Source organism: Mercenaria mercenaria, chromosome 16 (assembly GCF_021730395.1).
Source record: "Mercenaria mercenaria strain notata chromosome 16, MADL_Memer_1, whole genome shotgun sequence".
Classification (NCBI taxonomy): Eukaryota; Metazoa; Mollusca; class Bivalvia; order Venerida; family Veneridae; genus Mercenaria; species Mercenaria mercenaria.
This window is the reverse complement of record NC_069376.1, coordinates 54,720,207-54,744,038: the sequence shown is the minus strand read 5'-3', so window position 1 is coordinate 54,744,038 and position 23,832 is coordinate 54,720,207. Positions and strand designations below refer to the sequence as shown.

The 23,832-nt window shown below is 34.6% G+C and overlaps 2 protein-coding genes across 2 annotated transcripts; both read right to left on the bottom strand.

Moving 5' to 3' along the window:
* Positions 1-354: 354 nt before the first annotated feature.
* On the bottom strand, positions 355-12,515 carry LOC123541158 (monocarboxylate transporter 4-like). Its single transcript, XM_053525948.1, has 8 exons — positions 12,387-12,515; positions 11,318-11,485; positions 9,927-10,111; positions 6,932-7,075; positions 2,988-3,124; positions 2,210-2,438; positions 1,644-1,781; positions 355-611 (listed from the first exon to the last, which is right to left on the bottom strand). Exons 2-8 carry the CDS (start codon positions 11,449-11,451, stop codon positions 355-357), a joined length of 1,224 nt encoding a protein of 407 aa, XP_053381923.1. The 5' UTR covers positions 11,452-11,485; positions 12,387-12,515.
* Positions 12,516-16,176: 3,661 nt separating this feature from the next.
* Positions 16,177-23,059, bottom strand: LOC123540592 (von Willebrand factor A domain-containing protein 2-like). The gene is made up of 3 exons (XM_053527120.1): positions 22,189-23,059; positions 21,468-21,908; positions 16,177-19,518 (listed from the first exon to the last, which is right to left on the bottom strand). The coding sequence occupies exons 1-3, from the start codon at positions 22,550-22,552 to the stop codon at positions 18,758-18,760; spliced, it is 1,566 nt and encodes a 521-aa protein (XP_053383095.1). The 5' UTR covers positions 22,553-23,059; the 3' UTR covers positions 16,177-18,757.
* Between the last annotated feature and the right edge of the window lie 773 nt (positions 23,060-23,832).

Sequence of the window (23,832 nt, the reverse complement as noted above, 5' to 3'; positions counted from 1 at the left end):
AATATTCCATAATACTTATATTGCATCTAATTGTTCTCTTTTCGCTTCAGACAGTGTTGGTAAACATACAGTTTTAACACATACAGTACTATTTTTGTTTTGTTGAGTTTAATAGTGCAAAAAATAATTGGCATTATATCATCAAGATTCACAACCAGCTGGATGGCTTCCTCACAAGACGACCTGAGCCAGGGATAAAGGGCAAATAATTTGAAGTCAGTGACCTTTATCTCTTGGGCATCTGGCCTCTATGATATACACCGTTTCTTAAAGTTTAGTAATTTTATTAGTTACATGCGTTGTATCTTATATGGATAGACTGAATAAAAAACTTATTCAAAGAATAAAGTATCCTCAGGTTTGGGAAGAAGGTGTTGTTAACAAGGGCTGCTGCTCGTCGATAGCGTCCGCATGTATTTCATCTCGTCCAACACTATAATAGACTGGTTCTGTATTTTCTTTCTTTAACGTGTTTTTTTCATGTCTGTGAAGTGTTCCCGCTCTTCTCATACAAACAATGATCCCAAGCGTCGCTATGGAAACATAACAACTTGCACCAATCGCAATGTAGAATAACAGATCATAGGTCCCTAGCTCGTCCTTTATAACCCCTGGAAAAAAGTGATAAACTAATACAATTAATACTTAATATCAGGTTCCAATGTTATTAAACTGATGATTGACAGCAGACTCAGAACACATCCTTAGATTTGGATAATATCTTAGTCATAATGTGTGTCAAAGAAACGTCCGCGTCTAAAATTTAAAATGCTAGGCGATGGCACATCATATCGATTCTTAATTATTATGCTATGAACTTGAAAAGTGACACAAACGGATGAATAAACAATCTATTGATCAAATATTAGAAGTTCATTTTACCAGATTCCCAATTTTAACGAAATTTCTAGATTAAATCCTAGAATTATCTGGAATCAACACTTGCTTCCGGCTTCGGGATAAAAGGGTTCTAAGTTACAGAAATTACAAGTAAGTACATCGAATCCTTGGCGACATACATTAATAAACTACTCCATTACCTCAGAAAATGCCCAAACCATAATGAGATTCACATGCAATCTTTCGGATACTTCTAGACCGGACGCTCACATTAGGCAGTTCTGCGCAATGTTCACCATGAATTACCTAAAGCAGATTGGCGCCAACAATGCCAATAGTCTTAAAATGCACAACCAAAGATGGCTGACGCACCACAGTGCCAAAATGACCCATGGTATACTGTAGGACCCTGAATTTTACATAAACTTCCAATACTGTTACAGTACAAAACAAAGAACAAGAGGTATGAGGCTTCGACTCGATATATATTGGGACATCAATAATATCAGGAAATGGACAACAAGATAATAGCAAGTACAATGTGTCCAGCCCAAAGGTTTCAGTGCGGGTCAAAACGAGAAAATGTAATCATATTCAAAATAAAGGTTTTATAAAAGTTGAAATGATTAGTATGTCTGCTACGGATTTCATGGTTTTCCGATCGAGCTTGAAAGTGACAAAATAAAAGAAAACAATATTGTTTTTTCTTCTGTTAATCAAAGTAACACTCAAAGGATTTAAGTCAGGACATGAATGTTCCCGTTTTCAGTTCGATCGGATAAAACTGTACTTGTCTTACTTGCAAAAGAGCCGCAAGATAGCTCCGACGCCCCGCCCTAGAAAGTTTGCGAATCCAGTCAGCGAAACAAACAGAGAACCAGTCTCCCTCTCATATCCTCTGATCACCATAAAATCTACCAAGAACCAGGCTTCGATTGGACCTAAATATATATAGCTTCCTGTTGTTGTATTTTCCCATTTAATACACATAAACTGATACATCACGAAAGAAAAGTTACAGTTTGGCATAAATAGGCAAGGAGGTCGATAAGATACATATAAGCGAACACGATTTTTAACTATAATATAATTTTTACAGGTATTTTCTAAACGTGCTGTCTTCAGTCACTCCATAATACTTTTTGTTTACCGAAGATGCTACTCCTTTATTAACCGGTTGAATAGTACCCAAGCTCTATATATGTGTTCACTGGTTGTCCTATGTAAGATACGTAAAACTATAACGGTGCACCAACACAGCACAACCAACAGACCTAATCTGCACCGAAATAAAATATGAGTAATTGAATCAAAACTGCCAGGTAGCCTACCAAATGCTCTATAATTCATACAAATGAATGATTTTTACCTGTCGTCGCTAAAAGAAGAACATTTAACAAAGTCATTAGGAGTATAGGATCTGTCAGCAATGCCCTATCACATACTCTGTCACAGAAAGTGCTTTCCATGTCTTTGTTATCTCCCTTGTGAAAGAAGTCCCTGGATGAATGAATGAGAACCCCACAAGCTGCGCAGTTTAGAGCAATTCCAGCTAGCAACATGTAGGCACCACTCCAGCCGAATACGGATATAAAAATCTAAAATACACGAATTGATAGGATAATTATGATACCTACATTTTACAGTTTGAACAATTGTGCTAAATATGTAATTGAAATGATGACATGATTTTTAAACTCTAAAAGAACCCATAACATTTGTTTCTTGAAACGTGTGCAAAGTGAATTTTAACATAATTTTGTTTATGATAAAGAGGTTAATAACAAATTTTATTTTATCGCCGTATTGTACAGAACAATGCTAAATAAACACTACTATAGATTCAAACCTGACCAATAAGGTCATATGTCTTCATGCATATCTCGTTCGTGGAAACTGTAATACAGTCAGTTCAATTAACCTTTAGCCGGCTGGCGGCAAGTGATTCTGCCTTTGTGACCAGTGCAGACAAAGATTAGCCTGCACATCCGTGCAGTCTGATCATGGTCTGCACTGTTCGCCATTCAGTCAGTATATTTTTGGTAAGCATCTCCTTCAACAGTTTATGGTACTGTCCAAATTGAAAGATGGACAAGTTCATTATAAATTTAGCAGGGTAATGGTTAATGTGCTACAAATATACAAACATCTGTAACATATGGCATGACCACTTGTCCAAGACTGGAGCCCGTAGTCAGGAATACTAGGGACACCCCGGGGTTTTCATGGAATACCCAGCTCACAGTGATAAACGATCCAAGATAACAGAGGCTCATTCCAAATCCTGCAAATATAAAAGAAATATTCGATATTTATAATGTTTTCGTACTAGCACTTTTCAAAGTTTTCATCTCAACTCATTGCGGCCAAAGGCATTTTAGCCCTTATCATGCTGGACACGACTGATTCTGCCTTTGCGACCAGTGTAGATCATAATAATAGTACTGTCTAATTTGAAAGATGGACAAGTTCATTATAGAAATTTAGCAGGTAAAGGCAAGAGTAGCTGTTTGATGAACTGGATTGCAACTACAATTTCAAGGCATAAACTATGGCATATCATTCCTCAGAGTGGTAGTAGGATCTTTTACCATGTTTAAAATACTTTATGGCCAAACTGTATTTTCCTATTTTAAGTACTGAGCAAAATCATATTTTCAAAACTCTGCATGGAAATGTAGCTTTTGGACTAACTGAAACATGAAAGCTTTATAATAATCCATTTACGAGTAACGACGAAACTGATATTTTTTCTTTCATTTTTGGTGTCAGAAACATTGGAAAATACCACCATCAAAAATATTTTAAACACTGAATTCAAAACTAGTTAACATATTTAAATTTGTTTTTTAAGTTTCTACTATCATCTCGCAGTTCTTTAGATTAACGAATTATACCCTTAGCATTGTGTTTTCGTTAAAGACAAATCAGGAACAAATCTAGCTACGGCAAAGGTTGAGCAAACAAAAGGAATTCGCGCACGAACTTTGGAAACAATACGTATTCTAAGTTCTCAACTTGATCGAATTCACGCCATTTTATCGAAATATTATTTACTTTTCGTATTTTCAGTTTAAATCAGAAAACTGGAATGAGCAGTTAATTATTTTTACTGGCAGATTGTGTCAGAAAATATGATCATGTTTTGTCGCAGCAGCAAACTAACAACAGTAACGTGTAAGTATATGTGGTTTAAAGTTGTCCGGGCAAGATGTACATCAGTACTGCTTTACGGTCTAGAGCTGATCCAGCCAACTACTTCTCTGATAGAAAAGATGGAAAAGTTTCAAAGAAAATTCCTTAAGGAGCTACTATTGCTGCCGAACAATGCTGCAATCCCAGCCGTGTATCTTATCACAGGAATCCTGCCAGTTCAAGCACAAATTGATATCAAAATATTGACGTTCCTCAATAATCTTGTTAATCAAAGTGAGAGCAGTATGGAAAGGCAAATTCTGAACAGACACTGTGCTCTCAAATCCATTGAAAGTAAGAGCTGGTTAACAGAGACTCGTAAACGGTTGTGGAAATACGATCTTGGTACCACTGAAAAACAGTTAGAGACTCCAACTACAAGGTTCCGCTGGAAAGAGGAAGTACACAGGAATGTTTATACACATTGGGCTGAGAAGATAAATGCAGTTATCCCTCTTTACAAATCACTCTTTTACTGCAGAAATGACTCCTATACTCCTTGCAAAGTTCACCCCGCATACAGCAATAAATTCACTGCAAGAAAAGTAGAAAGGCAGTCAGTTCAACTCCGGCTAACAACAGGGACATACCTGCTACAGACTAACCGTATGTGTTTTAACCAGTATAACATTGATGAAATTTGTTAACTTTGTTGGTCCTGTTCGGAGACTGCAGAACATTTTGTGTTAGAGTGTCCTATACTTGACTCTGTTAGAGTTACTATGGCAGATATTGAGCTGATGGATTCATTTCAAATTAACTTTAAGTATCTGAACTCTGCTAAAAACTCAATTAATTATAAACTGTTGGCCTGTGCTGAAAGACTTGGTAATGAAGTACAGTGATCTGTATGAACTTTAAAGACTGTGTGGGAGGTTATTATACTGCTTAAATGCATCAAGACTGGGTATGTTAGAAAAAAAAACATTCACTGTTAGTGGGGAACTTTATAGCCTACAGACATTCCGCTTTACCTCTTAACTGGCCTATAGTGTAATTTATAGTTTTACTGTTCTCACACAGAAATCCCCGAATCAGTGAACTTGAGTTATCTTGTGTTGGTGGAGGGATTCCAGTATTCATTAAGGATTACGCACCAGAGGGGTTCTCCTACGAAGGAGGGACAGGATTTATACAGAACAGAACAGATGGCTACCGGTTTGTTTGTTGAATAGTAAAACATGACGCTGGCAAATTCTGTGAATTATTTTAGCATAGCCGTTGTATGTTGTTTTTATAACAATATAAACCAGCTTTACTTCAAACACCAAACATATCAAAGCCATCTCTTTATTGTTACTCTCAATTTATAGAAATAGACAAAATGGCTAGCACTTTTTAATTCTTCATTAAAATCGCCAAACGCATTATTTTCAATTCAAATGTATGTTTCTATTACGTTTTAAGTAAAGTAATACATTCTGAAAAATAATAGAGCTCAAACACAAAAATAACGGTTACTCACATTTTACACGGATGTATTACATTGTTGATATTAAATTTTCATTATGTCTGACATCATTGAAAAACATAATCGAATTGTGCACCTTAAGGTGGTTTTGCACGTTTGAGAAACGTCTATAGGACCATTGTACACTAATGTTTACGAACTATTTCTTCGATTCATTTTATTGAGAGGAATTTATTTTTCTATGTAAACAGTACATAAAAGACAAAATCTTTATTTGACATAGCCATATGATTAAACCAATCGTAGCGTGCATGACATCAGAATATTTTTACAATCTTTATATTAGACAGGTTTTATATAAGAAGAAACTGAAGTGTTTTCAAGAGGACAGCAGTTTGACCTCACCATCAGTCATGGTCTTCATGATTTCAGGGGGGTAGTACCCGATGGCCAATCTAGGATTTGGGTTTAGAAGGGGAAAGTTTGCCATAGAGAACTATAGCATATTCCCCTATAGGGATTCAAAGCAGACATGTATCAAATATTGCACGTGAGTATTATTTAAGCACGGAGTATTTGATCATTTCTTTGTTTTGTAAATAATTCATACGATAGGTTCTGTGATCTGAGTCTACATTTATGATAAAGTCTTCAAGAAAAGAAGGATTAGATATTCACTTTAAATAATGCTAAATGTATGTCTGACAGACACAAAAGAGGGGCGCATACAGAGTACATTGCCAGGACAACAACAGTTTACAAACCTGAAAATAGAATACTGAAAAAGAATTGTTTGATACACCGAACTGTAAATCGTTCTACGTGTCTACAGGGGTGATATTAGATACGTCTTGAATCATATCATTTGTGTGGCAGAGATAATATCATAGACTCGGAAAATCACCGTGTAATAGCCATGAACAATTCGCGAAAAAAACGTGCATGTTGTTTTTATGCTTACTAAGATATTCTGAGAGTTTCCAATGGGTGTACAATACAATACACTTAGCCACCTTACCCTTTCGTGTATTATGTCTTGAAAACGACTTTAAAGACCATAAATATGAAACATTTGCTTACAGATTTCACGGTTAGCTTTCCTAGGATTTTACTATTTCCGAAAAAGAAATTTCTTATATAATTTTGATTAAAATAAAATCCTGGTTTACAAAACTGTGTTGTTCACAATATTCTTTATGAGTGTGTTTGTTTATAGGTATACATATTTAAATTCTGAGTCAGGGGTGAGGGGCGAGTATCGTTTGTTCATTTTCTAGCTTATATTATCTAACATGTATATAAAACATAATACGACGACTATACAATGGTGTCTTCGAGATAAATACAAATTCTTCCCTGACTAACTAAAATTAAACTGAAATTTGAACAAAAATTCCCTTTCTTGTTATTTCTTGAACTACAATTTTATTGCAAAAACTCAAATGCAGTTCCGTCTTTGACAATTTGAGTATGGCATTTCGTTACCTGCCACTCCCCCAGTAAATGCAACGATCATAGGAACGTTTACAGCAAAGCCGCTGACCAGGAATCCGACACAGCCGACAACAGCACCGCCGGTAACACAACGTCCGGGTCCGGCAATGTTGATAAGCCAAGCCCAACAAACACCTGAAATAAACAGTGTAACGTGTAAACATGGAAAAAACTTTAAACACAGAAAAGAGGACATCTTATTGCATTTAAAAAATGTAATAAGCGCATTGTCAAAAAGCCAGTCAACATCACAAGACCGCAGCCCAAACTCTTAATAGCAAAGAACAAAAAACTATTGAATGCAAAATCCAGTGACTTCCATTACTGTAAAATCATTTGATTTCGTCGACATGAAATTTCAATACACAATGTACATGCTGAAAAGACTCTGCTAAAATGTGTCCATTGCCAACCCATCTGACTTTTCGGTATCGTGTTCACGGGAGAACTCGCTCGATTCAGATAGCATTTTTGTTTAACTTGACAGATGTTACTATACGACTGTTTAAAGCCAATATTTTCGGAGAAAGATGACAGACTGACTTGATACAATTGCGAAACGAAGAAGTTTCTGTTGATGGTGCAAGCTATGATTTCATATTACAAGTTATTCATATGTATCCTTGACGACGAAGTCGCTAGTCAGTAAGTCTTCTTCTGCAGCTGTGTGTTAGAAGAGATCATACACCAATAAGATGATCAAAACATAATACAGTGTGGCAATGGTTCTGAGTTTAAAGGTGAAAAGAAACTGCTGTGTTGACGGTACTCGATCAGAATAATTCGTTTGGTTAGATGTTTTAAAACCAGAAAATGTAAAAACATCCGAAAGGTTGATTCAGATTTTTTTTTATAAAAGTAACACTAAGGCACATTCAGTGAAATAATGAAGTCATACCTTCCGATATTGTCATGATTACTGGACAGAAGATAGTTCAACTAATCAAAATGATGAAATATGGTGGTTCGATAGTAACAAAAAGATAAACAATACGTAAAACAACTTTATACAGGGTAAGAAGAGTAGGAACAAGAGATTTTAACTGCAAAACAATGGATTTATAATTAAAAAATACTAGCAATTGAATATGTCAAGCTAAGACGCCTATATCTTGTGTAGTGGGACTATTATGGGATTTATTCATTTCTAATATATAGCTAAGAATTCATTTTATTTCATTCTAGCATAAAACTGCTGGTTTTTTTTAATTTAAGAGAGTGTCATAACAGGGCAATTTTCCAAATGTGTTAACAGAGAGATTCTCATACTCACTCAGGTATTGTTAATACACCTTTTTTTTACTTATGCCCGCTCAGTAGCCAAAGATAAACGTATAATGGTCATATAACGGATATGTTAAAATGTAGCAACCTTGACATTTCAGCACTGACTTCAATAGATAATATTTATTTTTACACGTTTTAGGCTAGCACAAGTTTGTTTCATTTTTTTAACTTCTGCAGATTCCCTCGTGATACATTGATACATTCGCTCTATGGAGTTCTATCACTAACCAGTCCCTCGGGATTCTGAATATGTTATAACGGGAAAACAAACATGCGTTATCCCTACATTCACAGTCATAAAGATCACGCTAATAAAATTTGATATACTAGTACTATAAAATTCACAGTTAGCTATTTAGAATTTTTGAAGATATGGCATCCATAGAACCAGCATAATCAATTAATATCACAAATTTAATGCAGATGTCAAAAACACTTGAAGAGCGTTAATGTGCAAAGAAACAATTTTAACTGATCCAAAGATATGAAGAACATCCTTTTCAAGCTAATAGGATACATAAAAACACACACAAAAAACCCATAAAAACATAACATTTGCAATTAACTTAAATCTGTTTTCAAACTATGATATCGCTTGATTTTTGTACATAGATATAGTGTTTCTTAACACCCACACAATCTTGAAATTACTACAGCACATGTGTAAACTTCTGAAATAGAGTTTTCATTGACGGCATAATTATGCCGTTTTAGATAATGCTTTTGCACATTTCATACTATCTCACGAACAGGCTTAATCAAACCGAGTGTGCTATTTTTCTACATCACTGCGTTCTATGTTTCCGAAAGATATCTTTATATCGGTGTAAAAGGATTTTTACCAGCATTGGTAAAATAGCAGAAACTCCCTACCGGTGCGCAAAACTAAAAAGCAGATATGTTTCTATTAACAACGCTCTTTGGTTAAAGTGGAATTATGCGCATTTTTTTCAAGTAAAAATCCAGCTGAAATAGATGTGTGTTTAAAAAGGGTGGAGAAAATTATAGCTTTTAACCCAATATACCAAAATCTTCCTGTTACTAGTACAAAATAATAAGTTTCCAAATATGACTTTTCTTATTTTGACCTGGGGCAGTCTTTTTAAGAAATCAAACTGCACGCAGGAGTTGCTTCCCTTCAACTTCAGAAATCTCTACCTATATGTAAGGGAGATCACTGCATAAAAGATTGAAAAAAGAACTATTATTTTGTTAGTCCGATTTCTTTATTTCTGAAGCATCAACTTCAAATACTTATGCGGCATTATCGTTAATTTAACACATTTAAATGCACAGCAACCGAAAATTGCTTTTACAAAACATTCCCCAAAACACACTATGTGCAGTAAGATGCGCATAATGCCATTTTAAGGTGTTGGCCACTTAACCCAGTGGTCGTGGGTTGAGCACCACTAGGGTCATGACCACGTCTTCTCACATGACCTATACTGGTTTTTGTAGGAAGCGGACAAGAGACTGGTTTTAATAAGCTTGAAGCTTTCGTCACAACAGAGCTAAAATAAATCAGAATGCTATTTACATCGACTCGACTACTCGACGTTCAGACACTTAAATGTAGCTTTGAGTTAATATTAAAAGCGTCTTCTTGTATAATTTAGTCATACCTATGATTTGATAGTAAGGATACCTCCCTGTTATACCAGCTGAAGAACCAAGAAGTTGTTTAGTTTAAACTTACCGCCACCAGTCATTGTTCCAAAGTATAAACTTTGTATAAGCGCTGCTTCTGATCTCTGCGAGTTGAACACTCGAATAACTTCTACATACAAGACACTCAAACAATACCCAAACCCCACCGCTATAAACTGTAGGACCAAACACGTTGTCATGATTGCACATTTACGACCGAATGAAGGACTTTTCCTGAAATAATACCAGGATTTTGTTAAGCAGCCCAATGCGCTTTCCTGTTAGGCCAGCTATATACTAGAAATAATGTCAGAACCTTAAACTAATTCCAACATGAAGTTTTATTGATGACTTATCATCTTGAGTTAAGTATGAATTACAGCATAAAAATTTGCTGTAGCTGTTTAATATTGGTTTAATCAAGTACCCCAACCATCTGCAGTAACACTGGAATACATTTTTGTTTTACGAATCCCAGATGAACGTTTTTGCCTTGTTTCTGACTTTGAGACACATGTTTGGTCTTTTAAATCAATGCCGAAAAGTTTGTTGTAGAACTATTTGGTTAGATCTATGTTCTGGATTTTGACACCTATTGTCTGAATGTTGACACCCCGACACTTTTTGACAAAGATGGTAAAACACTACACGTATCCTACCACTACCTGCTCGAAATCGAAATATATTTACTTTTTTGATAGTCAAAACAAACATTTATGCTGTAGTATACCAGTAGCAGAATAATACAATGTATGGTTCACAGTAACGACCACAATATGTATTAGAGGTTACTTCAGAATTCCAAAAATGTGCCATGATATTTTGGAGGACTTTTTTCTATGTTTCATTTCCTTACGTACTACTAATCCAAACACAATAGCTTATGTTGGAATTAGTTCAATCTCAAAATTTAAATTACCAGCCTAGTATGCCGTCGAGGCTTCAGCAATCTTTTAGTTTTTTTACAATGCAGTTTTATGTCTCAAATAAAATGCTATATATATAAGTATAAAATCATAAAGTTTAAGGATTAGCTTTGCTTGGATTGTAAGCAAATGAGTGTTTCAACATATTAATATTATACTGAGTACATCTAGAAACGCAACACTTGGTCTACAGTCAATATTATTTTCAGTGTGCGGTCGCCACTGTTGGTTCGAGCTTCTCAAAGCGTATAACTCCTTTATGTTAGGGATCTAACCAGTGTATTTTGTAAAAAGGTCGGTGAAACTGCGAATGTATCCATCCGAGGCCAGGGTACTGTCATTTAAGCTTAAAGTTTCCATATTATCATATTCGTTAGCAAGGCTTTAAAGCCTGATTAAAACTAATAATCTTAAAAAGTATTTTGTAACAGTGCTACTTTGTATAGATCTCTAATATCGATATGTTTACACTTTCAATGATCTCTGGTAATTATATAAGACGCAATAAACATACGGTGGTACGTGAGATGACGTCCCTTCTTCACGTTTAGAGTGTCTCTTTAGATAGTTCGTCCCTACTCCATCCGTCTTATTTCCCTCTGACAGCAAGGGCTCGTGTTCATTACTTCCATGTAAAACCGGCGACATTAGAGGCTTGGAAAGGTTTACACTTTGTTTTTATCTGTAAAGACATACCATTGTTCATGTGATTGCAAGAAAAACAAGAACTGTCCGTAAGACAGTCAATGCTCGACTATTCGAATTGTTGTCCCAGAAGCAGGAATATTACCCTAAATGTTAGAATATATATAGAGTTTCAATCTAGTATCTGCATTAGTTTTGGAGATTGAAACTTGCATGCAAAACTTTAACCAGGATTTTCTAAGTCCGAAAGGGGGCATAATTTGCCCCCAAAAAAACAAGTCAGAGTTATGGGACTTGACCCAGTGGGGTTAGAAATTGACCTTGAAAAAGGAAAAGTAAGTCTCAAAGCTATACACCTTTAAGTAAAAGCTATATGTACTTGTATGCAAAACTTTAACCAGGATTTTCAAAGTCTAAAAGGGGGCATAATTTGGCCAAAATGCATGTCAAAGTTATGGGACTTAATGCTATCACCTAATTTTATAACCCCGAAGACACATGTGAAGTTTCAATTCAATATCTGCATTAGTTTTGGAGATAGTAACTTGCACGCAAAACTTTAACCAGGATTTTCAAAGTCCAAAAGGGGACATAATTTGGCCAAAATACATGTCAGAATTATGGGACTTGAACCAGTGAGGTTGGTAAATGACCTAGAAAAAGAAAAAAATAAGTTTCAAAGCTATAAGCCTTTAAATGATAGCCATATGTACTTGCATGCAAAACTTTAACCAAGGTGTGACCCCCGACGCCGACGCCAGGGTGAGTAGAATAGTATTCTTCGAATAGTCGAGCTAAAAACAACGCACAAACACGTCAGGTATAAGTATTACAGTTGTTGCCAAACAAGTGAATCCTAAATTTTACCTTTAAAGCAGAATCGTTAGTTATTTATTTCACCTTAAGTCCTATTTCCAAGTTTTAGAAATAAGACTCACCTGAAATCTTATTAGATCCTTACCAGGAGTAAAATGATCGCAAAGTCAGATTATTCGATGTTTGATAGTTTAATATTTATATAATATTTAGTTAAATATCACGTTTAAAGTCAAATGCAGGTGTTTAATATTCAACGCTGGTTTAACCTGTTGGGGCTACTGAATCGGGTTGTATAATGAAAACAATGCTAAATTGCCCTTAAATTAATAGATTTTTGCACGTTAGTACATGACGTCAACGTAAACGTTCCTCTGTAAGACGTTGTCAAGATTATAATGTCGTATTAAATGTAAAATAATAATATATCAATGAGTTTGTTTTTTTATTTCCCCGATTCTGTACGTGATGAAATTATTTTAGTTCGTGTGATAAATTTATGCGTAAGCATAGACATCTTTAAAATATACAAAAGTATAGATCACTACACAGTATCTAGAACAATTAATCTTAATTCACTGTATTTATTTTAACTAGTTCAAGGTTATTATCTGACTCACCTGAACTGACCTATGAGTGAGCTCCAAACCTTTCATATCTCAATACACATGAACAAAATTATCATTTGAAATAGGTTTAGGCCCCTGAGATCCGAATTGGGGTATATTCTTTTCAAAGGTACCCTGCCAATGAGCAAATAGTGTTTTAATTTGTAAAAGACAGGTATAAGCCAAAATGTTGCCAAAATTTATAGAATATTTCATTATTTTGAATGTAATATATACGTTAGTTTTAAACGTACAGACAAAACCTCAGTTTGTGTGCTAATTTCCGATTACCATGCTAAGTCTCAATTATGCGAGGAGAAAATTAAAAAAAAAAATACCACAAGAAACAATTTTGTGACTGAGAAGTGAAAACGATGTGTAGATTATGAAATGGAAAAAATGTACAGATAAAATTGATACAAAATGACGGAAGTACCAATGTAAGAAAATTCTGCATTTATGACATTGTGGCTAGAGGTGGCAAGAAAATGAAATTAATAACTGTTGAATGGCTGACATGTATTCAGCATTATATGTCATATCATTTCTGAAAACAGATAACATTATACTCAGAATGTTGGGACATCAAACTATAAGACCAGGAGACTGTGTATTGTGACTCGAACTAGGTCGAAAACCGTACATATATGGTCAAAATAGCGAAATACTACTCGGTCGTCTTGTACGACCTCCCTTACCTCTACAGCTACTCAAAGTACCTGATAGTTGTTGCAAACGTTAACCAGGATCAAAAACTACAGATTTCAAAGCATATTCGCCATGCTTATGAAAATAATTAGACGATTAGCAATATATTTTTTTTAAATACCAGACTGCTATGTACATTTCCACTTTAATCGTAAAAATGTTACGTAAAAACTTCGTCTTCGCCAATGAGTATGGCTTGTGAAACCAGTGCAAATACAAAATGAAAAATACAATAAAAAATGATGTAAACAAACCGATCATCTTTTGTTCTCACTGCTAGAACGTGAACTGTCGCCGAAACTTTAGTCTTTCACAAATATGGACATGTACCTCAATATTATATGATAAAAACATTGAAAAAACACAACAGTTACTTTAGAATCGTAATTATTTGTTGCCCGGACAAGATTGTCATTACACAATGTCACAAACGTCTTCTCACTTCTTTTAAAACATGTTGCCTCCTTGCAAAGCGATTTTCCTCTAGTGAGAACTTACTTTATGTATAATTAGGTATATGGATATTGCCCGAGTAGTCCATATACTGAAACTGAAAAACCATCGATGTTTAACATATTTTTATACTGGCGGTTTTATTTCTGCTATCACCAATCGCAGCAACTATATTTTGTTTGTCAATACAAGAAGCCTCTGGGAATTAATTGTCCATTTTAATACCTGTCTCCGCGGATTAACATAATAACATAATATCCGCGCAGTCTGGTCAGAATCAATGCTGTTCGCTTTCAAAGCCTATAACAATCAGAGAAACCGTTAGCTGGTCGCAAAGCTACTGTGTTGGTTTTCACATGGCGCGGCTCATTTGTATCTTGTTGATACTTTGATAAATTTCTACTGTTTGATAATAAAAACTAGCGATATACGACGGCAAAAAGATCTACATGGTGTTTCTACAGGGCTGTAATTATTCAACTGACTTTAAAACAAATTTTCGTCTGCCCATGAAATTTTGTTGAATTTGTCTATGTAACATTACTATTTATGATCATGATTATAAATTAAAAATAATAATACTAAAAAGTGTACAAAAAGCTCACCCAGGTTAAGAAAAGAGCTATATCATTTTATTGAGGTGTAAAAGATTATTAAAAGTTCAGATAAAATGTATGACGATCGGTGAAAATTTGTCTTTTTAAACACTGTTGTACTGGTCTTAATGATAAACTAGGACAGAAACTGGGTTTTTTGTCAGTAACTATCTTACTTCTGCAAATTGTTATCAATGGTTGGTATCAAAATAAAGCTTAACTTTGCTGAAAAGTTGACAATATTTTAAATTTATATTTGGTAAGCAAACTCACACGAAGTGAGGCCCTAAAAGAGGTAAGTAAAATGTGGACTGTACGAACGTTGACTGATGATAAATTCGATCACTTTGTCATTTACAAAATTTTCTCCATAGTGCAATATTGAAACTTTCCCCAAAATGCTGCAACAGTCGTTCCCGATCAAGTAATGAAAAGTGACCCAATTTCAAGCCTTTATGTGTTAACAATGAGCTTGCGCAAAAAACATCCTCTTTCCCGATGATTTTGGATAAATATTTTTACACAGATAAATGTAAGTCATTTATTTATATAGAATATTTATCAATTTTGTTCTTTAGACGGCGTGTTCAATTATATAGATAATAGATTGCAATAGAATAATTCAAAGGTGGCCGACTTTATCATCTGTCCGAGTTTATCATCAGTACCAGAAGAAAATGGCATTTCTCACTAAGTCTAATAGAGATGTAACAGCAAAAATATTTTGCATTATATTCAGAAGCAATTTGTTTGGCTTTACGTTATAGAAGTTCAATCTGTATTGTACCAGATCTAACGTATTAATCGAATGAATTAAATAAGTAATGACTGCGTATTTTAAAAAAAAAACTGAAATTTTCTGAATTTAGTTTATATAATAATTTGTATTTCTTTTATTGCAAAAATGAAATTATTCACATTTCTGTAGAAGCAGTAGTTCAACATATAATAATTTAATAAGACTTAAAACTACATGTACTATTTTTCATGTTTTGCTAGGCATGTTGCAATATTTTACAAATTTTCCCATTTAATCAACACATGCAGATGTACGTCATGAATCGCGTAGTAACATGATCGAGCTAACTGTCCGTTCAAACAATTCAGGGAATTTATCGTTTCGGCAATGTATATGATGTAATTAAAGTGGTGATTACACTACACCCCGGATTAGCACCGGATGATGTATTTCTCCACCGTGAAAAACTGAAAAGTCGACATAGGACCTTAAACTCAACAAAAACAAAATAAATCAAAGCGCTGACAGCACAGAAAGGTTGAAACCCACAAATCACTCCGCTGTAGCAGTTCAAGTCGTTTCTATGAAACAGTATAACATTCAAACCATTTGCATCAATGTTACATTATATACTAGGAATTCTGCTCTGACAAAACCCACCAAGTGTCTTGAAACACACAGACGGGCTGGGCAATGCAACCGCTCATCGGCTTAATTGAAAATTACTATAATGATACCAATGAGAAATACAGTATCTGTTTCATTAAAAACACAAATATTTTCAAAAGGAATATAGACAATAGAAATATATGATCCATGTCTTTTTATTCAAATTAAAGGGGCATACCCTACATCTAGCAGATTAAAATTTTGCAACCGTATATAATCGGCTAGACATAAGTAAAAGAAGAACTTATTACATTTTTCAAGAAGAACATATATCGAACTATCCATTTTGGGCGGATAATCGCCTAAATAGTGTCTGTCTATAATAAATCGTTGTCCACCCAAAATTGTACAACAACAACTTGATAAATAGTTAAACGTAAATTTCAATTATTATTGCTGAAATGTATAGCTGACATTTTGAAAGTTGATTTTGTCTTATGAATAAATACAGGTGCATGTAAAATAATCAAGAAAGAAGGTACATGTAAAATAGCGAGGTTTTCGCGGCGAATTCGCTTGCTGCTGCGGCGTGTGTTCTTTAAGTACACTGCTTGGTGATGTTTGATGTTTTCTTGATTCAATGATCACTTATACATGGTTTCTGAAGATATTTAGTTGCATTCAGATAAAAGCATATATGCTCTTTCAACATAAACAGTTAACAGTTGTTACTTTACGCTAAAAATCTATAGATTATGCTATTTTTAAAGTGGAATTATGCATATGTTTTCAAGTAAAAATCCAGCTGAAATAGATGTGTGTGTAAAAAGGGTGAAGGAAATTATAACTTTTAACACAATATACCAAACTCTTCCTGTTACCAGTACGAAATAGTAAGTTTCCAAATATGACTTTTCTTATTTTGACTGGGGCAGTCTTTTTAAGAAGTCAAACTGCACGCAGGAGTTGCTTCCCTTCAACTTCAGAAATCTCTACCTACAGGTAAGGGAGATCACTGCATAGAAGATTGAAAAAAGAACTATTATTTTGTTAGTCCGATTTCTTTATTTCTGAAGCATCAACTTCAAATACTTATGCGGCATTATCGTTAATTTAAGACATTTAAATGCACAGCAACCGAAAATTGCTTTTACAAAACATTCCCCAAAACACACTATGTGCAGTAAGATGCGCATAATGCCATTTTAAACAGCCAGTGCGTCATAGTTTCTATTTCGATTTTCTAAAGATATACACCAATGGCATTAAAAAACCTGCGATGTGATCTTTTCAAAGATGTATAATCTAATATATTTTCTTTTTATTAATCTGCTTCAGTATTGATTTCTTGCAGTCTCCAGAATACAGTTATAATAGGTTTCCCCGCTTCGCGTTTCAACATAAAAAGAAAACAAAAAAGTCCCTCATTATTTTCGCTTAAAGTTGTGCACTCAGTCAAATTCAGAATGTCAAGTAGACATACGGATATATTCGTTATGTAAAAAAGAAAGTATCATGAATTTACCCTATTTACAAAAACTCTTTACATTGGCTTTAAAAGACATTTTTGACAATCTGACTCATACTGTAAATTATTATAAACAGTCTAAAGGCAACGTACAACTCAATTAACTTATATTAATTTGAAAATGTAATGCATTTTCCAAGCTCGGTTATAACAATTTGTTATACGACCCATGCATTTTGCCCTACCATAATCAGGGTTGTAGTAATGCTAATGCTAATGGTAATGCATTAGTAATGCATTACTTTTTTTCAAATAATGCCAAATAATGATTAATGCCACAATTTTAGCATTGAAAATAATGCTAATTTAATGCCAAAGTAAGTAATGCTAATGCTAATGCTTAGCATTACTTAGGCATTATTTTTTGTATCACTGGAAAAAAAAATACACATGTATGCTGTTATTTATACAGGTTACAGCAGTTCTCTAATAGATTTTTGTTTGATTTCAATAAACTGTCTGATGATATAATTGCCTTTTGTTCAATGTACAACTGAAAGATTTTAAAAAATACATTTAAAACCTTGGACAACTCCGAGGTGCATATTTATAATAGCCATAGAAGTGTGACATAATTAGATTTGTCACCCAAAATATCAAACAGAATCTATTATCTTTTGACACCTTTTTATCAATTAACAGTATGCCACTGATAGTGATGTTTAAGACCTTAAGGCAGCTAGCTTTTACATGTCATGTTAAATTAGGCTGTTAGGGAGCCATTAATCAGGTACTTGACTTTCTCTAACAATTTAAATGCTCATGCATGCTGTACTTCCAACATTAGGTATTTTTATTTTTTTAATTATTTTTTTTATAAAGTAATGGTAAAAGAAAAAAATCAGATATAATACAAGGAAGTCATACACGTATTTAACTATTCATGTCACATGTTATCTGCACAAGCTGCTTCAGTAAGGTATCCAGGGCATTAAAATCTCCAACAGAGAAAACGTAAGAAGGACTGAATGTATCTCCCGGAGAAGCAATGACGACCTAGACCTTGGTAAACTAAAATGATTTAATGAAAAACAGTGTATGTGATAATAACATGCAATGATCCAAAAAGTAATGGTAATGCTAATGCACCCTATGTAATGCTAATTTAATGCATTACTTTGATAAAAATGAGTAATGCTAATGCTAATTTAATGCCATCTTTTTCCAAGTAATGCTAATTTAATGCATTACTTTTGCAAGTAATTATTAACAACCCTGACCATAATACATGATAAGTGTAGGTCATATTAATTCATTGTTTTATACAAAAGTTGTATGAAAATTCTGACTGCATGACATCAAGCTTTGAAATATCATCATTATCATCAGTAACATACACGTGATTAGCTTCTTTAGCCAATGATAACAGTCCGTCCATATTCACATCAAGACCTGGACCAATTACAAATAACTTTACATTTGAAACATTATGGAGTGCCGCCATTTCTTCCTTGACAACGTCAGGATTTTCAAACTTTCCATTAGAAAGTACAACGAGAAATTTTCTAGAGCCCAGTCGCTCATTTATGCTGTAAAAAGTCTTAAATATATGATCAACTGCCGACGTGATATTTTTCCAAGTGCAAAGCTCATCTTTTTCACAGACCTCATTTTGTCTTCTGTATAGTAGCTGTAATTGTGCCATTAGAGCATCTTGACTCTGGTTATCCGAAAGCTCTATTGCTGTCTGCAATGTATTGCCAAGCTGAACCAAACCAAACACTGGACCATCATGTTCACCAATATGATCAGTGTTCTTTACCACAGATCCCATCACATCCAAAGAAAGTTGAAATTCGGTCTCGCCCATTTCAGTACTTTCATCTAAAAGAAACACAATATCAGAGAGGTGGCTGATGGCACTGCAATCGTCACATGTTATCTGCACAAGCTGCTTCAGTAAGGTATCCAGGGCATTAAAATCTCCAACAGAGAAAACGTAAGAAGGACTGAATGTATCTCCCGGAGAAGCAATGTCGACCAGTTCTTGATGTGAAACTTCTTTTCCAATACCTGAAAAGGTATAATAACACAAAATACTAAAGCAACAAAAAGGTCAATGTAAACAGTTTTGATCTTTTTCTCTATTTGCAACGAAACTACATATTTCTTGTTAAAGTTTTAAAACAACATTTTGCCTAATTACAAAATTGTATATGTATTTCTAAATATTAGAGTTACTTGTTCAGAAATTCAATGCAAGATTCGTCAATGTCAGATGCCAATATGTTGTTGGTGCACAAGTAAGAGCTTTGTATTTCAACCCTATTATTGGTGATTGTTATTATACATTATTATAATAAGTTATTATATCTAAGGTCGACTGCGAGTCAAATTCTACAACATATGTACAAAACACCTGATTTAAGGCTGTATCGTTATGAGAGAAGTAAATCCAGTCTTCCTTTTATATGATATGGCCAGGCAAGGGAGTTAGTGATGTCGTTTTAACCTCTATTTTACTGTGTTAGAATTCCGCTTAAGCCCGTGCCTCTCACAAAGAAATACAGACATATTTAAGCCGAATGTGCTATGATGTTGCTTGGTTACTTTCTATACTTCCAAAGGATTTTTTTCACAGATGTTATTGATTTTCACAAAACTGTTTTAAGTGCCGTCTGGTGGCTCTAAAATGTATCCTCCTACTTGGACTCAAGATCATTCAATTTTCCTTTAAAAGAATGTCGCTTAAGCCGGTACTAGGGAGTGTGGGGATGTTGCAAACTTCATTACCTCTTATATACATATGTACTCAATCAAACCGAGTCTGCTGTCATGTTGCTTGGTTGCGTTCTATGATTCCAAGGGATATTTTGGCAGATTTCATTGACGATCACAACAACAGCCTTTATTTGGCGTATGGCGGCTGTAAAATGTCTGCCTGTATTTAGACTCGGTGTTGTTATATTTTCTGGTCCTTTGGGACCATGGAGAACATAAAACATGGTAAAACATGGTCAAATTCCGATTAAGCCGATGCCTGGGGATGTGGGGACGTTGTAAATTTCATTAGCTCTTATGAATAGACTCAATCAAACCAAGTCTGTTATTATGTTGCCTGCTTGCATTCAATGCTTCCACATGCCATTTATTTCATATGACACGCCCATTGAGATTATTAGATTAGGTCGTTTAAGTCTCATCCGATTACACACATACATTTTATACAAGTATAAAATCACAAAATGCCACATGGCATATAAGCAAAGATCAAGCTAAATGAACATGGAATTACAACAGAGTATATCATTGTCTTATACCATCATAAACTACAATAACACTATTCTATATTTTCCATTTTCGTACTAAAAAGTAGTTCAGCTTATCACTGTGTCAAAATTATTGAAGAACATGGCAGGAGAATTAATACGTGGGGATTATAGGATTGTATAAACGATTCAGTTAAGATGTTTATGTATCGATGTCTGTATATGCATGTAAATTGCCTAATTTATGAGAGTACATGCGTGTGTGAGAGAGTGTATGCGTGTCTTTTCACTAGTTTTTAAAATATGCTAAAAAGTAAGTGATGTCAGTGAAATTTCTATGAAAATCCTGTACATATAGTTGTCCGTTATATCATTAAAGGTAAAGTTATATATAGAATGATAAAAATACATTTACCTTAATTAACTCTTACCATTTTACAATATAAACGCGAGCTTGATTTGGTAAAGATGCATAACTGTGTCACATAACTTTTTTATACTGAAGTAGTTGTCTCCCTTTGAGTGGCTCATTGCAATATGGTTATAGACTCTTCCGCGTGTTTAATACTACATATTAACTATATGTATTTGCTAAGACAGATCAGTGTAACAGACTAATGTGGTTATTGGTAGCCTGCAAGTTTAGAGCGTGGCAGAAAGTGGTGCCAATGCTTTGATAGAAAATGATTCTACACAAACACTCACGGTAAAATAAAAGAGTAAAAAGTTCTTTGAAATAAATAGTTTGAGTACCTATTGCAATTACATGAACACCAAACTCTCTTAGTTCCTTGGCAGCGATTCTTGTTTCTGCTCTGCTAGTTGACATACCATCGGTTAGAACAAAGGCATAAGTCAAGGTTACCATGCCTGTACGCCTCTCACTTTTTCTTGCAACTTCAACAGCCGCTTTTAACCCTTTATTTGTAAACGTGACTCCTGGCCGAAATTCAATTTCATCAATTAAGCGATATAGAGTATCCTTATCAGAGGATTGTTCAAAGTCTATATCTACTCTTGCTTCTGTTGAAAATGTAACAACTGCTACTTGAAATTCTTCCTCGCTAATGTTTACGTTTTCGACAAATATTTTCACAAAATCAAGCTGCGCAGAAAACTGTTCTTCTGTTTGACTTACGGACGAATCTAACACAAAGATCACGTCAGTTGGTAATGGGGTACATCCTGGTAAAACTGAAAACAAATCTAACGTGTAAATGAAATGTGCTTAACGTACACTTTGTCGAGACGCTATTTAATAGACTGTGACAAGGCAATATCGCTGTGAAAGATAAATTAATTACTTACAACAGAATCTAATATCAAGTACAAACATTTCCCGTTAAATTTGCAATTCTTTGATCTACTCTTGTATCATAAGTTGTTATAATAGCTTACAAATATGTATCCTTTAGTCATCCGGAAACAGTTAGTTCTGTATTTATGTGCAAAGCAAATATAACACTATACTTACCTTCTTCACAACAATACCTAAATGTTCTGTTAAGACACTGACAACCATTGCCACTTGGTGAATATGATCCACCATTGTGGCAGAACTCACTGCAGTTAGATGTTTCGGTAATTCCATTATTAAAGAAAGTTATGTCAATTCCACAATCTTCGAAACAAGCTGTTTTATTACTTGATAGCCTCGAGTCGCAGCAAAATGCCCTCGATCTGTTTCTATAGCCACCTCCACATGTGTTGCTACATTCAGACCATGAAGACCACGTGATCCATTCACATATTTCACTACATTGCAATTGACCACATGAAAGTTCAAAAGCAACTGCTAAAATTAGACAAAAATATAAAACGGAGCGTACATGCCTCATTTTAAACACGCTTTCCTTTGCTAGAAGTGTTCACAAGTTGTAGATACAGTATAAAATCTAAAAAGTAGATCCCTCGGAAGCACCGAGAACAAGGCAAACAGTGAAAATTGCAGACTCGGTTTGAATGCAATGTTATCCTTTACCATATATGACGAGCTTCACGAATTAATACGTGAATATGACTTAACGAGTAAATGAATTGGCAGTAGGTTTGTACTGGTACAGAATCCAGGAACACTGGTTAGGTTAACTGCCCGCCGTTAAATAACTGAAATACTGTTGAAAAACGGCGTTAAGCCCAAAATAAAACAAAAAAAGTTTCTTTTAAAAACACTGATAAAAACTGTGTCCTTTTTTGTTAGTACGGAAACTTAACGACATAATGCAAAAAAAAAACGCTAATTTCAATGTAATTGCTCGTCTTCATGGACAATAATCATTCAGGGTACAATGACACCTTTTGTCGATCTATACTGTCATTCTCTATATAATTATAAATACCCAATCACCCGTAAATTCCGAATGAATAGATCTTTTCAGTGTGACAATCATCAAAAATTATCAAAATTGTAACTGTTTACAACTTTAAGCAGTGATATTTACCATGCCTTTTTAAAATACATTTGAGCCGCGCCATGAGAAAAAAAACATAGTGGCTTTGCGACCAGCATGGATCCAGACCAGCCTGCGCATCCGCGCAGTCTGGTCAGGATCCATGCTGTACGCTAACAGTTTCTCTAATTCCAATAGGCTTTGAAAGCGAACAACATGGATCCTGATCAGACTGCGCGGATGCGCAGGCTGGTCTGGATCCATGCTGGTCGCAAAGCCACTATGTTGGCTTTCTCATGGCGCGGCTCATTTAACAATAGCATACATTCTAAAGACGTTTTAACAACAGAAATAATAAAAATGAAACTACAAACAGCTTAGGTGTATCAGAAACATTATGGCATTATGTTCTTCCTATTTGCACCAATGTAGAACTTAGGACAGTCTGTAAACAATTGTTTCATCTCTTGTTCACTGTAAATAGACTGTTTTAAACTTTTAAATGACACTGCTTAAGGACTTTAATATCTAATTCCTATAGTTTAGATAATAAGGATAGAATTTTAATTAATGATAATACCGGTATATGCCTCTTTCTCGTAATTCTGAGCCTTCACATTGACACGAGCTTCTGATAAATTAGCAGTTGCAACCATTTCATGTTTCTTAATTCTATGCATGTTGTGGCAAACCATATGACAGTTAAAAAGGAATAAAAATAAAATAGT